Source organism: Melospiza georgiana, chromosome 2 (assembly GCF_028018845.1).
Source record: "Melospiza georgiana isolate bMelGeo1 chromosome 2, bMelGeo1.pri, whole genome shotgun sequence".
Taxonomy (NCBI): domain Eukaryota; kingdom Metazoa; phylum Chordata; class Aves; order Passeriformes; family Passerellidae; genus Melospiza; species Melospiza georgiana.
Genome location: NC_080431.1, coordinates 14566717 through 14589982, shown reverse-complemented (window position 1 = coordinate 14589982; position 23266 = coordinate 14566717). Strand labels below are relative to the sequence as shown.

Sequence of the window (23266 nt, the reverse complement as noted above, 5' to 3'; positions counted from 1 at the left end):
GCAAGGCATGTTATGACTTGTGTGAAGAAACATTTAGTATACATACAGGTTTATTTCTTTTTAATAAAAAATATGCTTTTGTGTAATGGTGGTAGTTACTGGGGGTTTTTGTTTTTCTGCATGTAGGTTGTTAGATCCATATACTACATAAATCCCTAACACCTTCCTGCCACTGACATATTTAATAGTTGGAGTTATCTGCAGAACTAATTGTGAGTTAGAAAATGGGTTTGGTTGCCTGAAACTGTTCAAAATATGTAGCCCAGATGTACTTGAAGGTACACATACAGCAAATACTTTATTAATGCTGGTTTAGCAGACACACCCATGTCTCTGTGTGGATTTCTCTCTCTTCCCAGTTAATGATGGGAGGCAATAAAAAAGGTGGATTAAAATTACATGCTTTGCTTGCAGTGATTATCCCTAGGTAAGGTGATGCTTCCTAAGTGCCCCTGTTGGCTTTGATGGTGGAAAGTCTTACAGACTCACATTTGGTCTTGTGCTTAGTGTGTCCCCTACACCATCACTGCTGTGCCCCCCACCTCTGCTTGTTGGTCTCTGCCACCCTCCTTCACTCATGCTTGAAGCTGCAGTGCCAGACACAGGGTTCAGCTGTATCTGATGGTTCTCTTCCAGAAGCACCTCTTCTGAGTCCTCTGCTCGGATGGTGTTTGCCATCCTGCTTTAAGTTTTGGTTTATAATTGCGTGTGGGTGTGTTTGACCTGGGTTGTTGTTTTCCCTTCTTTGCATGCACGCACATACAGGTCCTACACAGATGATTTTCCTGAGATGTCAGAAGGAAACAATTTTCTCTGAATGAAATTTAGCTCTTGAGATGATCTTTTGGAATGGGGGGAGCAAGTGTGTGTTGATGCCCTTGTCTCCTGGGGAGGTCATGGCAGACCAAAGACCATAGGCTCTGGGAAGTTGTGGCAGCAGCTCTGGCCACAGAGAGCAACACGTAACTTTCCCAGACATTTTCCTAGGGAAGGCTGTGAGAAGATCAGAGAAAAGAATAAGAAACAATTCTTACCTCCACTTGCTGTGCCTGTTGTTGTGCACAGGTGGAATGTGTTGTGGAGATTTGTTTACCAAAGGGTGATTTCTTAGTTGGACACTGGATGGTGTTTGGATGGATTGACCAATTAGGTCAAAGCTGTATTTGACTGTCTGTAAGGGTTATACAAGTCTCTTAATAAGTATAATATAATAGAATAAAGAACTGATCAGCCTTCTGCAATCATGGAGTCAATGCTAATTATTACCCAGATGGGGCCTGTGGTGACAGGAAGTTACTACAGTTCTCCCATGAGCCACATCTTTTTGTCAGCTTTGCCTGTACTTTTATAAAGTGAGGCACTTGTTTTGAACAGTTATGGCTTTGAGAGATATACTACTCCTCTGTCCTGGAACTGCTGCCCTTTCTGAATGAGCTTAAGCCTAAAGTCAGCGATGGTCAGTCTCCCAGCAGGTTCAGTAGGTCATTGGTTCTAATAACTGCCAAAGTAAATGAGGATAAAAGACCAACTTAAAAAAGCCCAGCCTTTCTGGGCTAGGATGTACATTTTGTATACCTGAACTGGAAGCAGTCATGCTGAGCCTTGTTTGGTTATGTGGCATGTGCTGCTATTGGTGAAAAAGCTTAACCCAGTTAAGCTTTGAAGGGGAAAATATCACAATGAAGCCTTGAAGGTGAAGACAGCACGGTGAGCATTGAGGATAGAACAAGCTGATGTTGTGGTACAGGGAGGACTGGTACAGTGCTTTGGTTTCAAGAAACTGTTGCAGCCTTGCCTTGAGTCCTGTGTTCAGCTTTGGGCACCCTAATATAAGAAAGATCTAAAGCTGTTTGAGGGAATCCAAAGGAGGGCTGTGAAGGTGGTGAAGGGCCTGGAGAGGAAACCATTTGAGAAACAGCTGAGGGCACTTGATCTGTCCAGCCTGGAGAAGAAGAGACTGAGCAGAGGCCTCACTGCAGTCAACAGCTTCCTCAGGAGGGGAAAATAACTTCTCTACAGTGACCAGTGACAGGGCCTGAGGAAATGGCTGGAGTTTCAAGGGAAGTTTTACTTGGATATTAAGAAAAGGTTTTTCACCCAGAGGTGGTTGGGCATTGGAACGCACTCACCAAGAAAGTGGTCATTGCCCCAAGGCTGCCAGAGTTCAAGAAGCATTTGCACAATGCTCTTGTGCACACAGTGGTCTTATTTGGGCTGTTCTGTGTAGGGACAGTAGTTGGACTTTGATTCAATGATTTGGTGTTTCCTTTTGATTAAAGTTGGTTGCTTTATGCTGTGCCTATACTGGCATTTATATTCAAATCACAAGGACTTGTGAGGAGAAGGTGCTGTTGTGCTGGTGCACTGGGCTTTAGGTGTACTGCGCAGTGCTTGGAATGACATCTTCCACAGTGGAACTCAACCAGATAATGTTCTCTAGGAATGCATCCCAAACATGCTGGCCTCTCACAAGTGCCAGCAGCACATAAGTGGACTAATCCTGATTGGAAGTGAAGCTCAGTGAGGACTGGTGGAAATAGTTCTGCTTTGCATGTCCTCTCTATTTCTAATGCAGTTGTAACTACAGAGGTGGTGGGAGGGACAATGCCTGCCAGCTTGTAGGGATTCTCTGTTTGTCTAAGGTGGTGTACCTGCAACGCTGTAGTCAAAAATATAACATTGAGTGGTGAAAGAAAAATGTGAGTATCAAACTCCTTTGGAAATTTGTTTTTGATGGGTTGGTTGTTGTAAGGAGGTGCTGGCTCTCCTGTTTCTCAGTGTTACCTGTCCAATAAAGGCACTGGGTATGCTGTCACCATGGTCAGAACCTGTGGTTAGACATCTCTGGCCTTGTGCTAAGGCTCCAAATAAAGGGGTGGGGAAATAAATAGTGTTTGTGATGAGAGACGTTCAGCTTGAGGAGAGTGTTGATTTTCAGGTGTTTTTTTTTTTTTCATCACTCCCCTTTTTATAGGGCAGAATGGTATACAGCCATTGGGGGAAGACTGACTAAAGCAATCCATATCCCTTACAAAGCACTTGGTGACTCCTTTGTGTAATTTGGGATGGTCACATCCGCTGTTGTGAACAAAAATGTGCTAAGCTGGGCAGTGTGTGTGTCTGGAACCAAGGCTCCCCAGGCATCCCTGCTGAGCCTCAGGGCCTTTGAGACTGTCTGGTGCTTAAAGGAGCAAGAGCAAAGAGTTCCCTGTTTTGGGGTAGCTCTTGCATTCTCTTCTGGCTTCAAAGTGGTATTTTAAGGATGTGGTTTGTGTATAATGGTTGAATATAGGCTATAACTGGCAAAGATTGATGCCTAAGCTGTGTGTGTGATTTTGGTTGGGTTTTTGTTTCTGGGTTTTTTGTTTTTTTTTTTTTTTTTAATTCCTAGGTGCTGAGTACTTAGAATCTAATGAAATTCAGAGAAATTATTACTTCAGACATGGAGAGTAGGTCAAATTTTCTGGTGTGATTTGTTTTTGGTGAAGATACTGAACAGCTTTATAGATGCCAAAATAAAATGAGCCTTGCTAAGAGGGGTAATGATCATAGAGTGTAAACATGAAATAGGTGAAATAGAAGTCTGAACTGGCATTGCAGGCTGTTGAGGTAGCAGACTTTGTGTGTTAAAGATAACTACTGCTACTTATAATTAGCTGTATAGTGCCTGTCTGAGGAGAGAGTCAGATGGACAGGGTTCATTAGTACCTCTGAATTTGTATTTGCTCGAGTAGGAAATGTAAGTTTGGGGTTGTCTTCCTTTTAATAAATAGTATATTAAGTTCATCCCACTAATAATATGCTGAAGTTTAGAGTAACAGAATTAAAGATGGAGTGTAGCAGGTTGGGCAATACTGAGTTCTGACTTTATTTCCTTTGATTGTGCACAAGCAAATGTGATGTCAGCACCCTGGCATCAGGCAAAATAACAGCAGTGACAGTGCGTGTCTAGGGTTGGACACTCCAGCTCCTAGTGATTAAACCAACCAAACAAAACCATCTCTAGAAAATTACAATGTTACACAATTGGAAAAGAAATAGGACACACTCTGACACTTTTATATAGGTCAGTAAAGAGTTCAAAGTATGTATTTTCATGCTCTTTTGCTGAAAGTTGTGATGCTGATAAATTATTATGCTGTTCATTCTTCACTGATCACCTGAATTATTTTCCAGCTTCCATCTTCTATTTCTTCCTAAGAATAATACAGTTAGATACAGCAACAAAGTTCAGATGTTATGATTGAATTGAGGTAGTTCTTAGTAATTTTGTTATAAGAAACACCTATTTATAATTAATTTATGGTCAAATACTCAGATGACTTGCAGAAAGGCTAATGATCTAGCATCATGTATTTTTCAGAATTTTTATCCGACTAATTTAAATGCTACTCAACCATTCTTATGTTTTTCTTAAACTAACAATCTGTTAAGAGTTCCTACCTAATTCTTTTCTTAGATTTGCTTAATTAAAATAAGAATTAAGAAGAAATATAACTATTGTAGTTTCAGTAATTTCAAAAGCTTTTAGTGAGCAGCTCACTTATGGCCCTGTGTTACAAGGGTTCTTTAGTGTTACGTAAAAAAATTTACAGTCTTGGAAGGAGAGGTTTGGACAGAACTGCAATGTCTTCTTTAATCTACAGCTGTAGGTATTTCCCAGTGTGATTCTTGGAAGTGCAAAAATAATCAAAGTATGCAATGCATAAAGAGAAAACTGTGGTCAGTTATTGTCACATAGGTGATAGTCCTGGTTTGATGTTTCACTGGTATGCTCATTTTTTCTTGGTTACCTGGAGAGCTTCACTTTTTAGTCTGCTGGGAATAAGGAATAAATGTGCATTATGTGAGATACTGTTCTCTCAGTGCAGAGTATTTCTCTGCTGGTTATCTGCTGGGTTAACCAATGGTGTATATTTTGAAACAGTGAAATTAAATGAATGCCAGTTACAAATCTGGTCCTGTAGATGAAATAAGTAAGAATGTATAATTGAAACAAATGCTATGCTGACTATGCATTTTGCATATCTTGAAGCTGGATACACTTAGAGAAGCAGTGACTGTGTACAGTACATGCACTTCTCCAGCCACTGCAGCACTGGTTGCCAGCGCATCTTCCTCAGTCCTTTTTATAGCTGGAAGAGATACTGTCTTACCTGTGACTGCAGATAAGTCAGGCTGACAGAGATGTGATAAGACAGGGCTCTGCTGTGTGTCAGGGCCTTAGAAGCAAGGAAAGGTTTCAGCAGTTAAGGATATGAAGAGGAACAGCTGGATATGGCAGCTCACATGTGAACAGCAGGCTTTGCTTTTGCAGAGAACAAGCTATGTTTTCAGAAGTATAATAAACCTTAATGTATGAAGGTGGCTGAGAAAATGGCCTCAAGTTGCACCAGGGGATGTTTAGATTGGATGTAGGAAAATTTCTTCACTGAAGGGGCTGCCAAGCACTGGAACAGACTGTTCAGGGCAGTGGTGGAGGCACCATCCTTGGAAGGATTTAAGAGATCTTTTGTTGTGCTTTAGGAATTATATTCCCCAGTTTAGTGCTCCCATCAAGACTCTCCGAAACCAGACACAGCTCACTGGCTCCCCACCTCCACCTTTCCCTGCCTTCTTGTTGTGGGGTGAAGTTGAGAGCTGGAGGCACAAAAAAGTGAAAATCACTGGTTGAGAGAAGAACAATTTACTGGAAAGAATGATAAGATAAGAAAAATAAACTGTAACAGCAACAACATTAGTAACAACAGGTATAAGATAAATGATTTACATGGAAAGTGAAACAGTACCAGACTATTCCAGGATGTGAACTGATATCAAATAACGGTAGTCTGGCCATCCCCTCTTCCTGGCTGCTGCAAAAAATAAACCCTGACCTGACTGAAACTAGAACATGTATAGGTAGATGCAGCACTTGGGGGCATCATTCAGTGGTAAACTTGGCAGTTCTGGGGGTGTGGTTGGACTTCATGCTTTTGAGGGACTTTTCCAACCTAAATGATTCTGAGATTCTGTAAGCACTTCCATCTTATGCCAGCGTGTTAAGGGATGATGCTGCAGCCAGTTAGTTCTATTACTGTCTGGAAGCCTATCCTTAGATTAATTGGGTGGATTTAATTGATTTTCCACACATCCCCTCTTCTGTAGCAAAATAAACTTGGAATGTGCATACTTTTTTCTTCTGCATACTGTCCTCATTGCCAGTTGGTGATAATCAGACCATGGCTGTTTGTCATTGTTGCTGACAAACAGGTTTTGCACAGGCTCCTGCAGTGTGTTCCTGTGCTGGGGCTGTTCAATGTCATGTGCTGCCAGCTTGGGTGCTTGTGAATTCCTCCGAATCCATTTGGCCTCAGTGTGACCCAGATCAAATGTTGCACTCTGTGATCTTGTTACATTCTGTAGCTTACCTTGAGTGTTTTGATGCTTGCCTGACCATACACAAGTTTATTATCTGATTTTTGCAATTTGTTTGTGATAAACTGAATGGCGAATTAGAAAAAGGGTTAACATTTCTGTTAAATAGATAAACCTTATGTGATCCTTATGCATGTGCACTTCAGTTATGTTTCATTTAGGTTTATGTGGTAGTTCAGAATTACCTTGGGTTGTCTTGAATTATCAAGAGTTATCTTGGCCCTTCACTGTGCAGGTGGGAGGAAGCCAGGCTCTGAGCCTGGGTTGGTAGCTCAGTTCTTCACTGTATTGACTTTCAGAAGCTAGCAGTCCCTGGGATTCTCTAGTAATTTACATTGGTTTTCAAAACAAGAAATCAACAGAACATCCTCTTGGTATTGGTCTGTCTATGAGTATTTTGGTTTATAAGCAGCATCTGTAGCTTCAGTGGTAATGGGTTTCGCAGGGAAGCATCATTCTGCTCAGGGGAACTGAGGATGTTCCTCACCAGTGCATTGATCTAATTGGGTGAGGAGCATTTCATGTTTCACCTGTGGGTCTTTGGGGGACATTATCTTGAATTTACTGTGTGTTTTGTTTGTGAGAAAATAAATCTCTATTTTACTATTTAAATTGTGTCCTTGGCAAACTGGCTTAGAGATTTGTATTCCCCAGAGGATTTAATTGGAATATGAGATGTAGTTGTCATTGCTGTACCAGTGTATACCAAATATACAGTATTGGAGTCTTTCTTGTGCAGGAAAAATAAAAGGTTCCTTTTGTTTACTTCTTCTCATTTGCTCAGAATTCAGAGATAGATTTTGTAGACAGCCTAAGTACTGATTTTTATTGGAGTAGTACTGCTTTGCATTCTTTAATTTGTTTTTGTGTTCCTTGAAACTTGGTAGGTGTTTACTTTGGAACTGTCTTTGCAAATATTTTCCAAAACTGAATGTAGTATTCAGTTTCCAAAACTGAATGTGGCTGCTCTGTGGTGTTTGGATTGTGGGCAGCTTGTGTAGAGTTTGTGCTCTACATTTAGTACTCTGGTCAAATTCCCTGTCAGGAGTCACCATCCCTGCTTATAGTCCTTGGATGTCGCATCAAGTGAAATAAAATGTATGTTATTTCTGCTTTCACTGAATGTAGAAGAAACAGATGTTTTCTGTGATGCTTTAATCTTATATTTTCATTTTTTAAGTGTCAGCAGAGCTGTCTGGGCAAGGTTTGCAGGTGGTGTGGGCTAATACAGGTGAAAGAAGTGGGAGTCCTTCCCCTCCTTTGCATCCCCTTATTCTTGTCACCCTCTTCTTTACTGCATTTGTTCTCTGAGAAAAACCAGAATTAGCTTCTTCTGAAGGGACCTATTGTTGTAGGGTGTATTTCAGTTACAGCCTGTCCCATTTTACTAATGTGAAGGAAAGAGATGTCCTGTTGTGTTAAAGGCTCTGGTTTCCATCCCTTATGAGCTGTCTCAGGCAAAGGAAGAGGAAGAATTTGTTACCTTGCATTTGCACGTGTGCATTTTTTTACATTATAATGTACTAAACAAATTGCCTGTGCAGGCTCAGAATGAAAACATTGTGCATGTAACACTGATCCCTTCCAAGAATAAATGCTTGAGTGTTTTTGTGTTGTGCTGGAGATCTGTGATTCATGGAAGACTGAATGGCAGCTGGCACAGTGCAGGTTTTGTAGCCATGTGCTGTTTTCAGTAGAATAAAGAATGAGAGGACTGCTCAAATAGTGGTCTGAAGAAGGTGTTTGGTCAACAGAGTTGATTTGGAGTGTTTGCTTTTCTAATAATTTGTTGTTAACTCTCAAGTGAGTTTCTCATCAAATTTTAGCAATAGTAAATTGCATAGTAACTTTGAATTTTTTTCCTGACAGACTTTGTAAGCAGCTTAATATACAGATAGCACAATAATAATACCTCCATATCCCCAAATATGGATTTACAGAAGTTTGGTTTTTTTCGGTTTTTTCAGTCCTTAACGTTCCTAGCTTCCTCAATGGTGTGTTTGGAATGAAGTGAAGCCAATATTGGCTAAAAGCTCTGATTATTTTTAACAAGCTTACTTTCCTCTCTGGACTTCAGTTACTTTCTTTTCCCTTTCTTAAGTACCCATAAGTACCCAGTAGTTAGTTTCCTAGCAACTTACGGGAAAAAATTCTATAAATCAGAAGAAAGAAAAAAATATATATAAACCCAACCCCCAACATCAGGCTAATTGCATTTGAAAGATTCTAATAAAATGTTTTGAATCACAGTGGGTAGATAGCTAATATCTCAGAAGGTTCTCTGAGCCAGAGACAGAATGTAGTATCTGTGTGAGGAGGAGAGTTTTGCAAGTCCTGTGAGAACAGGCTGAAATGTCTGATGACATGACCACCTTGAAACCTTGCAAGCACTAGAAAAAATACTTTCACTCCCTCATTTGTTTGAAAAGGCTACAAACTGATGGCTTGACATTTAAAACAAATCTGCATTTAATTTATTCTTCTCTGTAACGTTGTCAGAGATGTATGTTGTAGACTCTAAACTTGTCAGTGTCAGGCAAACATATTCTGAAGATTTACCAGCATGGTGAAAAACACGGGTATGGATTTAATTCACTGTGAATGTGGAAGAAAAACAGTAACTGTGTTTTCCCTGTTAAAAGCTGAGGAATTCTTGCAGAAGTACTAAAATTCTCTCAGATGTTTGCATTTGTAAATCAATAAGGTGGACAGATGTTTGCCAAAGTAAGGGATGGTTAGAGGAAGAAAAATGCCTTTGTGACAGTTTACTCTTTGGGAGCCTGGGATGAGCTCATTGTTAGTATACATTTAATGCTTATTTTCTACCTTTACGTAGCAACAGAAAATTAAGGAATATCTGAAACTAAGTACATATGCTTTTGATGATACTCTTTGTTACCTTGAAACAACTTCAGCCATCCTCATGGTTTTACAATGCTAGTAAAAACAGTGCTGGTGTTAATGGATGTTATTCCATGTTATGTTAACAAAAGGAAGAACCACATAATTTACACTAGCTGACTGCAGAGGGTGAGGATGACATGTGGTCCTGTCATCAAAAGGAAGAACTCTGTTACCAGTTGGAATGAGTTGAGGAAATCTTAATAATACTCAGTTTTCAAGATATTGTGGTTGTGGGTCATTTGCTGATATGGAAGTACACCATTAGTGGAGTCCCCTTGGTATGTGTGTACATACTGTGAATGTAATACGAAGAATTGCCTTATTTTGAATAAATCTCAGTTTGGGGTTCTGCATTGTGTGGAAGTGCCTCACCACTCCAGACTGAGTGTGATGAAGAACACTTATCTTGGCTAAGCCTAGGCTGGGCACAAGTTAGGGAATTGCTGCCTTCTTTTGAGGGTTTCCAGAGCCTCTGGAGCCCAGCACTGCTGCTGTGCTGTTTTTAGCTGAGCCCTCTTGACATCTTGGCAAATGCTGGGAACTGTGACCATGTTCATGAGCTTGAGGACAGGAAGGGAGGAGCTGCCTGCTTATAGCTCACTGAGAATCTGTCTCCTGCTGGAAGGCTGTTGCTGCCAGCTCGCAGGAGAAGAACTGTAAGCCCCAGTGCAGATCTGACCTTTTCACCTGTCTTGGGTTGAAAGCACTAAGTAATTTCTGGTATCTTTCTGTTTTGAAGGTAGTGCTTGAGATGGTCTCAAGGCTCATATGAAGATGGAGTCATCCCTGCTTTGACTTTTCACCTTTGTGTTATATTTTCAGGTCATCTTTTTACTATTTTCTTACTTTTGCTGTGCCTCAAGGAATCCTGTCAAAGTTATTGTGGCTGCTGAGCATGGCTGCTGCTGCTTTCAGCAGCAGAACAGGGTTGTAAATGGAAGTGGAATGTGAAGGGAGTCTTGTGATGGGGGGAATGGAAGGCAGGTGTTGGTTGCCTTAGATTACCTTAGCTAATCTGTGGAATAAGAGCAGATATTGAGGTAATTACTGATGTCACCTGTATTTGGTACTACATTTTCAGTGGTACCATTTCTTTCAATCTCTCAGCACAACAGGTGAAATGGAGCCTAGCTGTGTAAGACATCTTGGGTTTAAAGGTTTCTTGCCCTGTGTGTGAAAATGAAATTGTGCCACTTTCAGAGAGCATATTCTTCCAGAAGAGGAAGAAACATCCATAGAAGAGGCTTTGTTGCAGCTTGGGGCAACTTTTGCCAATGTGGTTTGTAAGTACTTCTTAATATCTGCAGATATACCTGTGTGGAGAATTGGAGGAGGAATAAACTGTTGTGTTTCTGCTCTGTTGTGTTTGGATTGTGGGGACCTTGTATAGACTTTGTGCTCTACATTTAGTACTCTGGTCAAATTCCCTGTCAGGGTCAGCATCCCTGCTTACAGTCCTTGGATGTTGCATCAAGTGAAATAAAATACACGTTATTTTTGCTTTCACTGCACACTGTTACCTAGCTGACCTTAAATAAAAGTTGACAGCTATTGTTTCTCTATTAGTGTATGGAAATAGGGCTTCCTTGTACTCTCTGCACAAGGCAGCATTAGTGTTCAGTGGGATTTTCTGTAGTAGAACACCAGGCTCAGTAGCCAAATAAAATCTTTTTCTTTCCATTGTTGCAGCGTGTGTGACATCTTTCATGGTATAATTCATTCTTATTACAGCTCAATAAAGCAACAAGTGGGAGGTGGAAAAGCATAGTACTGTTTTCTCTTTCGGGATGATGGTTTATCAGGATGCTCTAGCTGACAACTGTCAAAAGCAAGATGATGTTTTAATCTTCCAGATTATTCAGTTAAAAGACAAATGAAAAAATCCCCAAAAGTAACTCACTGTTTGAAGGATTTACATGTTCCAAATACAATGGAGCTATTTAAGACAAAAAGTGCTCACTTTTCAAGTATGTGGTTCCAACATAATTAAAAAACCTGGAGGGTTTCTTACCCTCCTTTGCAGAGAGATAATGCTTTGGTGTTTTTTTTATGCTTAATGATCTCTGTGTACTTACTGGTAAGGAAGCAGCACTTCATCTTTATTATGTCATCTTATTTGGATCTGGCTGTAATAGTTAACAATGGATAATCTAATTTATCTTCATCATTTGAGGATCTGAAAGTTGCCTCCAAGCTCATCTTAGTCTCTTTCATGAAAATCTGTTAAATTCAATTAATGTGAATTTGAAATATAGTCTTTAAGGGTGCTGCATTTGAATGCAGTACTTCTCATGAGCTTTCAAATCAAATGTGTGTGAACCTGTCTATTCTGCTATCACCGTTGTTGAGACCGAGAGCAGCTGCTGTTAGTGGGTGGACCTGGAAGAGGACTCTGAGGCCTTGGTATAGTTGAAAAAGCCAGAAACTCATACTCTAAATTTTTGGCCTTTGGTTCACCTCTTCAATCAATTGCTTTCTCTATCCTTGTCTGAATGAGAGATGTTTGTGTAAGGTTCTGCCAACCATAATAACAAGTGTTCCCATAGATGAGCAAGAGTTTTCAAGCACAGTTTTTCTTGTGTTTCAATGTTTTGCATAACTAAACTTGCCTGTGGTACCTATTTCTGTATTATTAGAAAATTACTGTAGAACTACCACAGTGGAAGAAAGTTTTTGGATTGACAAATTCTAGTTTCCCTGCTTCCAGACCTAACCAACAGTTGGAATATTCCATAGCATTCAATAAGATCAGAAATCCAGAACTCATGGTGGGAGTATACCTTCTAAATAGGAAAGAGTGAGAACATATACAAGGTACTCTACTGTCTATTTGGTTAGCATTCCAAATATTGAAATCAGTAAAGCTTCTGCTGAAGACCATCTGCAGAAGAATTCAGTTGTAGGCTGTGTCTTTCAAGAGAGCAATTGCTGTGAGATACCAGAGGTAGGGTTTGAAAATGCAAATATATGTATTGGAAAAATTAGTGTACTTCTGTAGGGTAGCCTTCATGTATTGGCAAGAGAGGTTTGAACATTTATTTGGTCTCATCCCATACTGCTTCCTACTTATTTGCTTTTTTTCCCCTGTTTTCTTCTTGAATCTCGTGAATAATGGATTTTGGAAAGACAGGCTTAACATAACTAACTTTCTGATTGTTGTGTCATTAGAGGTTTATTTTATTTGAGGCTGACTGAATTCCTTCACATCCAATTTGTGCTTTTGCTTAGCCTTTTAAGCTGAAGAGTTGCGTTCTATAGAATAACTGGTTTGCACGGTCAAACCTGTACCTCTTTGGCTCATTATTTCCAGTAATAATGTTTTTGTTTGTTGATCATGATTGTGCAGAGAGCTATGTATGTATGTTTGTAATGTACCTGGTGCGTGGTCCCTGCCGAAGGGAGAATTGGTGCTGGGGCTCATCCTGTGTTACTGTTGCCCATTCTGCTGAAGGAAGCTGCTGGGTTGTTTCTGAGGGCTTCACTGTGTCTTCATTTGCTTGGGTTTTTTCCTTATTCTTGTTTCTTGTTCATAGATCTTGAAAAGGAAAAGGTTCTTGTTTTTGAGCACTAGCACAATTGTATGAAAGTCATGTACAGTAGCATTTAATCAGTAAAAGAGGATGCAGAATTCAAACTGTAGAGTTGAAACCTGAAATATGCCCAATTGAAAGACTGAAGGAATATTTTTATTCTTCCCCAAACTTCTGCCTTTTTATGCTGAGTACTTCTGAAGGTATTTTTCTTTATTAATTATTTTTATTAATTTTATTTTTATTAATATTTTATGTATGCAATAATGATGGTCTTGTCTTTGGTTTGGTGGATGAAATAAATAAGCTGTCTAAGAAGGCAGAGAGATGGAGAAATGGCTTTATGTTGGAGACCATGGGAATGGAGTCCATGATGGAGTGCACAGCATTAGAGGTTGAAGGCCAGACTTTCTTTTCAAGTTATTATTATGAAAAATCCCATGGACATGGAGTAGCTGCTTAAAAACCAGCAACTGGGTGTACAGTGATATGAAAACAGCTTGCATCTAGTGGGACAGTGAAGTTTCGGCGGGGTGTTTTTGTTTTGTTTTTTGTTTGGTTTTTTTTTAGTAACGGGTAATTTAAGTACCCTAGAAACAGATACAAGGCAGGATCTGTTTCACCATGGTAATGCTGTACTAATTCCCTCATCTCATGTTGTGGAGAGATAAAATTCATAGATTTTTATAGAGGAAGGATTGACTCAACTTCAACTCAAAATGAATGAAGTCTGTCAACCATCTATTTGGCTCTGTCCAGCTTTTTTATATGCCTTGAAAGTGATCCAGGTAATGTGTTATGTTATTTAATCGTGGTGTTGACAGATTAGTTCCTTCTGGCTTGCTTATAGTGGTGTTTTTGTGTGCCAAAAAAAGGTGTGTCTAATTAGAGATGTCTTGGCATCTTGAGTAGCATAAATATTTCAGGAAGGATCTTCTGGGCATGTTCCTCCTTGTAGCAGTCATCAAGTCCTCATCATGCCAAACACTTGGTGGTTAAAGTCAGCAAATGCCAGAAATATTTTCTTAATTCATCTTCACACTGTTTGTGGAATGAAATTGGGAGATGATTTTTTTTCTAAATATAATATTAATTCGAGTGACCCAACTAGTCAGACGGCTTGCAGAGCAGACTGAGTCACAGACTTGCCCCTTGAGCAAAGAATAGTTCTACATCAAAAGGAAGATGAGAGGGACCTTTGGCATACACGTGGAGTGCAGTCATAGTGCAAAATAGCTGAAACACCTCATGTTAAAACTGGTGAATTACATCAGACTTCTCACATGGCTTTGTTCAGATGTTTGTGGCTCAGACCAATGGCAGCAGAGAATGATTCTAGACTGCATAATTTGGAGAATAACATGAGTGTTGCAGTCTGTGGAAGAGTTGTTCTAGCAATCTAGATGGTGCCTCTCTATCAAGGGCAGATGAAGAAATGCATGCAAGTAATACTGAAAATAAAATAGCCATCTAAGAGCTTCCTTTGAAATCCAGTTGATGCAGGGTGGACGTTCTGTTTCACTAGGAAAATTACAGCTCTTTTGGCTGTGGTGAATTTTGCCCAGGTAGAGAAAGCTTTTTCCAGATTGGAACATAGGAAAAAATTCTCTGAGCAGATTGGTTTTAGCTTCCATTCTTTCTTGGAGAAGCTCACAAATGCATTGTATAGTTGCTGCATTGCAGTAATAATTCTGTAGATTTAATTAGTTCAGTCATCTAGTGTTGTCTTTCTACAGTAGGAAAATGATTCTTCTCCATAGCTTTACAAGAGGATTTCAGCCCAAAACAAAAGGCATCTCCTCATCTCTCCCATCTGGGACTTAAGTCTTTCTTCACTGACTTTGGTGTCTTCATGTTGTTCCTCTATGTCTTCACTCTGTCCTTTTCTCTCACCTGAGGGATGATTGAAGGTCTACAAGTCTCATGTGTGCACTGAAAGAATTAATATGTCGCCCAGGACCTGCAGATGGCCGTGTGACCAGCTGGGCTGGGTGGCTTGAGGCCAGAACAGTTTTACAATGGAGGTTTCTTCAGCAGCTGTTCTGGGGGTTGGCTGGGATCTCAGCAGCCAGGCTGGGGCTCAGCTGCAGCTCTCTGGGGGCTGATCACCTCCCCTGCCCGGCAGCTGATGGGGCCTGGCCCCATGGCAGAGCCTGGCCCAGACAGGCCTTGTTACCCTGGCTTCCAGGCCAGAAGGAAAAGATACCCCCCTGGGGTTTTTTTGTCTTTAACATATAGATGCATAGAGGTGTGTTCAGCTTTCCCAGTGATCAAACAGATTCTCAGTTCTCAGAGCTAATTACAGATTGGTCTTCTTGTCAGACACTGAGGAAACTGCCAGGAACTTCTCTTAGAACATCACTTCCATGAATGGCTCCAATGCAAAACCAGCACAGCAGTGGAAATGTGATGAATGAGATGTGAGGCCGCCTTACAGTTATCAGCTACTTCAGATGAAAACAAGTCAATAAATTACTGAGCATTGGCATTTGAGGGATAAAGTTTGTTTGAGAAGCTGACATTGCTCAAATGTTAAACTCACTATCAAGTTAATTGAACTAGGATTGATCTTCAATTTTTTACTGAACAGACAGAATTTAAATTTGTTCCCTATTATTGAGTTTGGTTCTGCATTGTGGGAGATAAGATAAGCCTAACAGAATATGGGCCCTTTTCACCGTTGTTAAATCCTGTTCACTTCTGTTCACTCTTGCTCAGCAGAAAGCACTCCGGGAAAGGTTCAACCAGATTATACTACCAGAGAACAAATTGTTTAACTAGTGTATGGCCACCTCGCGCATGGAGCAGCGATTGCTTGGGGACACACATGGACACTGGGTGGTCAGAAAGGTGGTTGGGTAAAAAATGTGAGCAGCAGCACCTGCAGTAGCAGGCAGCCAGTGCATGCTTGTTCTGCTGAAGTTTAGAGCATTAAAAGGCTTGGTTTTTTGCAATAAACAGTTTCTCTTTATGACTGCTAAAAGGGAGTCCGTCTGTCTTTATCCCTCATTGCTACACTGCATATAGTAATTTTCCTTTTCACACCTACCCAGGTACACATGCAATGAAATAGGCTTAAAATATAAAATTTGCACCACCAAAAAAAGTGCTTTAATGTAAATGCAAACTAGAATTTAGGTCTTTTTAAAGTATTTGCTCTCACCTTGTAGTTTTAGTTTTACAGCAGTGAGTTTCATGGATATGATAGGACCCCAGAAGTTATTACTGAGCTTGGAGTACTTCTGTGGTCTATTGCATTGCTGTGAAATGCACTCTTATTTTTCTTTTACTTCCTATATTTATTTTATAATGGCTTTGAGCATTGAAATAGAAAACACAATGCTGGAATTAGATGGTTTATAGTGATTTATTTCAGTGCAAAACTTTGATTTGCCCTGTAAAACAGAGTCTTATGTTTGTTTTGGAGTAGTGGAGCCCTGCAGATTATGAAATTTAAATGCAGTATCATTAGCATTCCTGTATGTGTAGATGAACCAAAATAAACCATAACACTTGTCATATTTATTGGTATCATTAGACACTTCTTTTGTCAAACTTGCACACTTGCTGAATTTCATCTTTTTTTATCTCCTATTTTTCTAGATGAATAAAAGATCATTAATTCTGAGAGGATTTGTCTTTTTCTTGTTTACCCTACTGCTGTTAGTCAGCACATATAGCCATGTAAATAACCAAAGACTGTTTCAAAATCTAAATGAATAGCTTGGGAGCAAGATTAGGTTGTTTGTTTTTTAAATCTTTTCTTAATGCACTTTTTCTTCAGCTCATAAAATCTCGATGTTATTCCACTCTCTCTACCTCGTCATCCCCTATGTTAATGTTTAGTTGGTGCTACACTAGATTTAATGCTTCCTGAAATTCTTTCCAGTCTTGGGTAATTTTGGTCGTGCTGTTTGTTGTTGAAAGTGGAGGTATGACTGGTACCAAAGAAGGCTTCAAGCATCAGCACTTTATTGCTCTTCAGTACAACCTTTTATACCCTTCATCTTACAGAGCATGACACCTGTGTGCCCCCTGTACCCTTTGGTGGTTGGTCAGTGCACCTTGGCACTCCATGGCTCATTACCTTCAATACTGTTCACCTGTCCTGCACACCTGTAGCCCATCAGGGATGAGGCTCAGCTGCAGCCCCACTTTTCCAATTTCCACAAACTGTGTGCCTACATGTTATAATTTTTCTTCCTGCCAAAATGGCAGTTTTTACAAAAGATTGTGACTAAACTGTGTGTTGGTACCTGCAGGCTGGGGATACCTGTTAGCTCTGAGGGTTTTCAGTTCCTGTTCTATTGATGGCTAACTTCAAGGTCTGTAAATTTTGGTATGGACTCTTAAGGTAACTCCAGAGAAGACCTGCTTTGGGGGAAGGTTGTCCCTGCTCCTCCCATTATCCTCCTGCCCATGGTGGTGCACATCATCACCCATAGCAAACTGCTGGCACTCCTGGTCTGGTTGTGACCATGGTGATGTAGAGGCTAGAATGGAATGCTGTATTTCAATTGGAAGGGAGCTATGGTGGTCATTAGTCCAGCTGCCTGACCAAGTTACAACCTGTTACTCAGGGCATTGCCCAGTTGCTGCTTGAGAGTCTTGTGGCATTGCCAACCTCTCCAGGAAGCCTGTTCCAATGTTTGACAATCTTATTGGTTAAAAAATGCTTCCTAATGTCCAGTCTGAGCCTGGCACAGGGCTGAACCATTCTCATGCATGCCATCACTGGATCCCACAGAGAAGAGCTCAGCACTTCCCTCCTCAGCAGCTGTGGGGAGCAAGGAGGTTACCCCTCAGCCTCCTTCCATCCAGCTAGGTAAGCCCAGAGTCCTGAGGATTTTCTTGCAGGATGTCATTCCTTTAAAGCCTTTTCATCAGCTTTGTTCCTCTCCTCTAGATGCATTCAAGCACCTTCACATGTTAAATTAAGACACTCAAATTGGAGGTTGTGGGAGTGTGGCTTTTAGGGATTTATTTTGAAGCAGACATGGTGGTGGTAGTGGTGATGGTAGGTAAGTAGCTCTTGACACTGCACTTACAGAGCAATGTGTTTTTGTTATGTTCACGTAGCTGATGCAAAGATATGCTTTCTCTGACTTGGTAGGATACTCCCCTGTGATAATTCCTCATGTTTATGATTACATTCAGAGACGTTGATTTTTGTAGCTAAATTTTAATTTTTAGTCACTCTCACAGGAGCATGGGAGTGTGTGCAGGATGTGCTAGACAGATTCTGCACAGGTGCTAGGCTTCTGCTGCTCTTTGGATTTGCCTCATTGCTTCCTAGTGATTCCAGGGAGGGAAATAGCTTTGCTCTTGTGTGTGTTCACACCTGCACATGGAGGTTAGCTCTTTATACAGACACTTCTGCTCAATCTTATGAATGTCTCTTGTATGCACTTGGGAATCTCTCTTGTGTGCAGTTGGTTGCTGGGTCACTCAGGTCTTTGGGGAGGGGAGCACTCACTTCCCTGTTGCTCCACAAGATAGCCTTGTGAACTTAGAGCTTAGTCCTGATATGTTTTTTGGTTTGATTTTAAACTTGATTTCAGGGTAAACAAATGCCTGGGGCTGGGTTGGGGTGTTGTTCTGCAAGTACTTGGATGGAATGTGACCTGAGGGAAGCACTAAAACTGAGATGTATGGCATAAATACAACCAATTTCTCAGGACCTTGTGAAGGGTATGGGTGAGGAGAAAGTTTTGAGAATATTATATTTTCCTCTGCAGGCATGAGGGAAAACTTCCTTTTAATTGATTTGTGGAGCAGTTAGTTATCCTTGAACTGCTGTGGAGATGTGGGTATTGCACTGTTGTGATGCGTTTTGGCATCACTATTTATGAAGCAGGCCAGGGAGACAGTGCACAGATATTTGCAGTTGGGTTACACAGGTTATAGTCAGGCCAGATAAACTTCTTTTCCAGCTGCTTTTTGATGCAGTCTGATTCTCAACCAATTTTTTTTTTGTGAATTAGATGTGGATGTTCACAGGGTTTTTGCAGGTTAGGAAGGTGGTTCTTTCTGTGACTGTTTGTGATAAATGTTTATCTTGCAGGAGGAGCAACTGTACTGAGCAATTTAACTGCGTAATGAGTAGAATGTTTTTCTGACCTATTTCTGTATGCTGTTGACAACAGTAATTGCTGCTGATGTTTCTGTGTGAATATTATACAATAAAACATGTTTCTGAGTTATTCATGTTGATTTTGACAACCTCTTAGTCTTTTTTATCTCTAAAGAAGAGTGAAGAGATGGAAAATTTTCCTTGGTTTTGACAAACAGACATCCTAAAATTGTGACAAGGCAGTAATTTAATATTTCCTCCTTTTCTAATTTAGGTGGCTTATTTTTTAAATTTTTTTTGTCCTGATTTTATTTTTAAGAAAGGAGATTTTTTCATTGTGAATCTACATGTGCAGGTTTTTAAATACAAATAGTCTTTAAAGTATTTGTGTTCTGAGAAGATCCTTAACAAAGCTAGGAGAACAAATACTTTATGGCTTAAATAAGAGGTCTAGAGCCGAGTGTAGCAGATTGCAGTCTGCCAAAATTGATGGCTAACTGATGGGCTAGAAGCCATGGATTTGTGTCCAGTGATATAAGCCTGTATTTGCATGGCATTTGCCCAGTTTGAACTACAGGCTTCTATAACTGAGCAACAATCTTCACTTGTAGGGTACAGCAGACCAGACAGTTCAGTGAAAAAAAAAAAACACTGGTCTTTCCACTGGGAATAACAAGTCTATGTATTATGTTTTGCTCACTGAATGTGTAAGGCAAGCAGAGAATCCTTTTATTCTATTTTTATCCTTTCATTCTATTTTTGCATCTGTTCTTTATAGGAAAAAGAGTTATGAGTGGCCCCACTTCAAAGACAGATTTTTTTTTTTGTTAATTGCCATAGAGGAAGTAAACTGCTATGTATGCAAATTGGTGCTGCTTTAGTTAATGAGAAACCTTAGATTTCAACCCAAATATGGTATAAAAGTTTGGAGGAAGCACAGCCAGGGGTTGGAAGGGTGATATGTTATGATTGGATATGCTTAATAAAGCAGTTTGAACTGCTAGCATTAAAAATTAAAATCAGGGAGGGATTATTTTAGTCATCTCCTAAACTAAGGAGGACAGTTGCTGTTGTTGAGCAAGTTGTGCTTATCATTCAGGTACGTTACTGAACGTCCTCTCCTTGAAAGTTACTGCAAATTAAGTATTTATTGCAAATTAAGTAGACTTTGAATGTTTATAAAAGTGGCTTCAGGTTAGTATTTGCAGAATAAAGCAATATAAATCACAGAAGCTGTCTGAGGACTTCTGGGGAATGGCTTTAGATGTTTCAATAGTTAATAACAGCAATATATAATAAAAGATCTGAGGCTTATTTCCATATTATGTTGTAGTTCTTAATTATAAGTTAATAGCAGAGCTCTCTGAAGTGGTGTTACTTTGGTTCCTTGATGGAAAACCTTTTGAAGGTAAAACCTTGCAGCCTCTGTTTTCTGAATATAATCTGAATTGTGAAAGAAGCTGACACTCGTTGGTTAAATAGGGATTATGAAGTGCAATTAGCAGATATAATAATTGTCTTTGTAACTGCAGAAAGCAATGACAGAGAGAGTGGAAGCAGGGAGAGGGCTATGCTTTCTGTCTTAAATAATGATAGTGTTTGACAGGAAGAGGCCTTTTGATATTGTGATGGAATGGCAGTGAGCTAAAAAACTCCACACACTACAAGGTATTCCTTATAGTTCTGCAACTGGATAAACTTCTTTCAGTCCTCTGTACTCTGCTATCAAAATCCTTTTTGAGTGTCTCAGAAATAGTAAAAATGGCATCCAGCGTGCCATGTGCATCTCTCCTCAAATAATTGTGTTAAATTGCCAGACCTGAAAGACAGGAAAGCAAAGGCATCTCTACTACCTCTTAGCATAGAAAAGAAACAGATTCCCTACATCTTAGTCTCCTAATGCTTACATGATTTCTTTTTTCTGAATTGTATGTAATTCAACATTTTGACATGAAATAAATACTTGTAATGACTATTTTCTCTAAGAACAAACAGAAAAATACTATGAAACACCTACTTTATAAAGATAGGCTCCAACAATTAAATGATGCCATTCAGGTGGCCTTGCTAAGACTGACCTTGTTTTGTCCTAAATTCACCAATCTGAAGAGAAAACACTTGAATTATGTCCTTCTTCTTTCCATATCCAAAGCAGTTATATAACTAGTGGCCTTCATTGTACAGAGTTGTTTTCTGATTTCAGTCTTTAGTGTTGGTTAGATTTGCTTTTCTGTAATATCCCCACCTGTGAGAGTATGCAAAATAGTTTTCTTGATCAAGGCAAGCCAAGACAAGGTGTCATCCCAGTTACTGGAAAATTCTCTAATTACCCAGTGGAACAACAGTGATAGTTGGCTCTTAAATTGTACAGAATGTACTTGTTGCACAGGAGAAGAAAAATTGAGCTGAAATGCAGTAACAAGTTAACATCTTATGAAAACAGGACAAGAAATGTTCTCTCTTTTCTCTTAAAAAAACCCCAAACAAAGCCTTGGTTTAATTTTGACATGTTCACTTTCAATGTGAATCCAATGGATAGTTAGATTATCACTCTCACAGTGTTTCTTAGTGTGGACTTTAGGGTTTTTTTTAGTACTGTAGGCATATAAAATTCACGAGATCTTTTTTGTGCTTGAACAAAAAGTCAAACTAGTATCCTGGGTTTGCATATCTCCTATGATGCCATAATTCTGTTTCTTCTCTTTTTTGTGAATTTTTAAAAGGCTTTTAATTTTCCTCTTGAGAAGCCTTCAAGCTAAGAGATGAAAGGTTAAAAATAAATATTTAAACTGACACGAATACTCTGCTGCACCTTGAATATGACCAACTGGCCTTTGGAGTGTGAGGGGCAGTGGGGAGCTGTAGACTTGTCTCTTGAGGTACCTAACCCAGAGAGGAGGTTTCTCTGCGTGTCATGTTCCTCAGATGTCAAACAAAAAGCCAGTCCTTTCACCTTATACCTTCAGGGGTTGTCTCTTGATTTGTTGTCCTCAGTGCTGTAGTACCATGGCAGAGATTTAAACCTGTGCTGAGGGTGCCTCTGATGTGTGGCTCTGTGCCCCAGCAGTGCTTGGTTTGGGGTCATGGGCAGTGTCTGTGCCTCAAGAGGATGAGCCCATCTTGAGCCTGGTATTTTAATGCTTGTTGGGGAGGTGGTGTTCTGTAATTCTTGGTTGTCAGCTAAACCTTCAGCAGAGCCATTCTGATACCTCCCCAGCCCCTCTCCATTTTGAGGTTCAATCCAAGAAAAGCTTTGATGGAAGCTGCTTTTAACCTACCATCTTCATAAGACATGATAAAATAGAGGCAGTGTGCTACTGAGGTGCCTGGAAAAGGATACACTGTGAGGTTTTCTTAGAAACTCGTGCTAAAAACTTGTTTACTTTTTACTTTTCCATTTATTTGTTAGTAAACTCCTCCCCCACATTACAACCGCTGTATTTGGAAAATTAAACTTCTATTAACTGTGCTCCAACTGTGCTCATTGTCCCATGTTTAGCCCAAGTTGGTAAGAAGACAGTTTTGGGCCACAAAACAGTTTGGTTAAGTGTGGCAGCACCTCTCTGGTCACACAGAGCAACACATAACTTTCCCAGGTGTTTCTGGGAGAGGCTGTGGGAAGATCAGAGAAAAGAATGAGGAACAATTCTTATCTTCACTTGCTGCACCTGTTATTGTGAAAATGTGGAATGTGTTATGGAGATTTGTTTACCAAAGGATGGTTTCTTAATTACCCAATGGTGGTGGTGTTTGGATTAGTGGCCTAGTTAGGTCCAGGTGTATTGTAACTGTCTATGAAAGCAATTTCTTAATAGTAATAATAAAATAAAGAAATTCATCAGCCTTCTGTGAATAATGGAGTCAATGCTAATTATTACTGGGCTGGGGGCTTGCTGTGACAGTTAAGCTTTAAAATTACACTATTGTAATCTGGATTTGTATGAACACCCCATTTATATTTCTCACATCTCCCTGAATAAAAAAAATTGGTCTTTGCTGCAATAGGTGGATGAGTCTGGAGTTTGTCTGAGACTTGCTTGACCTGTTGCTGCTTTGGCTGGGCTGAAATGTCAACTATGAGATTAAAACTTTTCTTCTCCTTGCAGGTGCCTGCTGATGGAAATGCAGGGCTGCTGGCAGAACCTCAGATTGCCATGTTCTGTGGCAAACTCAACATGCATATGAATGTGCAGAATGGAAAGTGGGAATCAGACCCCTCTGGCACCAAGTCCTGCATTGCGACAAAAGAAGGAATTCTTCAGTACTGCCAGGAGGTAAGTGCTGTCTCAGGAATTACTGTAGTTTTTTTTTTTTTTTTGCTCTTTCAAAAGCATAAGTGCAT

At 40.0% G+C, this 23266-nt stretch overlaps 1 protein-coding gene across 3 annotated transcripts in view; it reads left to right on the top strand.

Moving 5' to 3' along the window:
* APP (amyloid beta precursor protein) overlaps nucleotides 1-23266 on the top strand; it is a 194249-nt gene that overhangs the window by 21495 nt on the left and 149488 nt on the right. For all 3 annotated transcript variants that reach the window (XM_058019171.1, XM_058019170.1, XM_058019169.1), the window contains exon 2: nucleotides 23031-23198. In XM_058019171.1, coding sequence (XP_057875154.1) covers nucleotides 23031-23198 — 168 coding nt within the window. The remainder of the gene's footprint in view (nucleotides 1-23030; nucleotides 23199-23266) is intronic.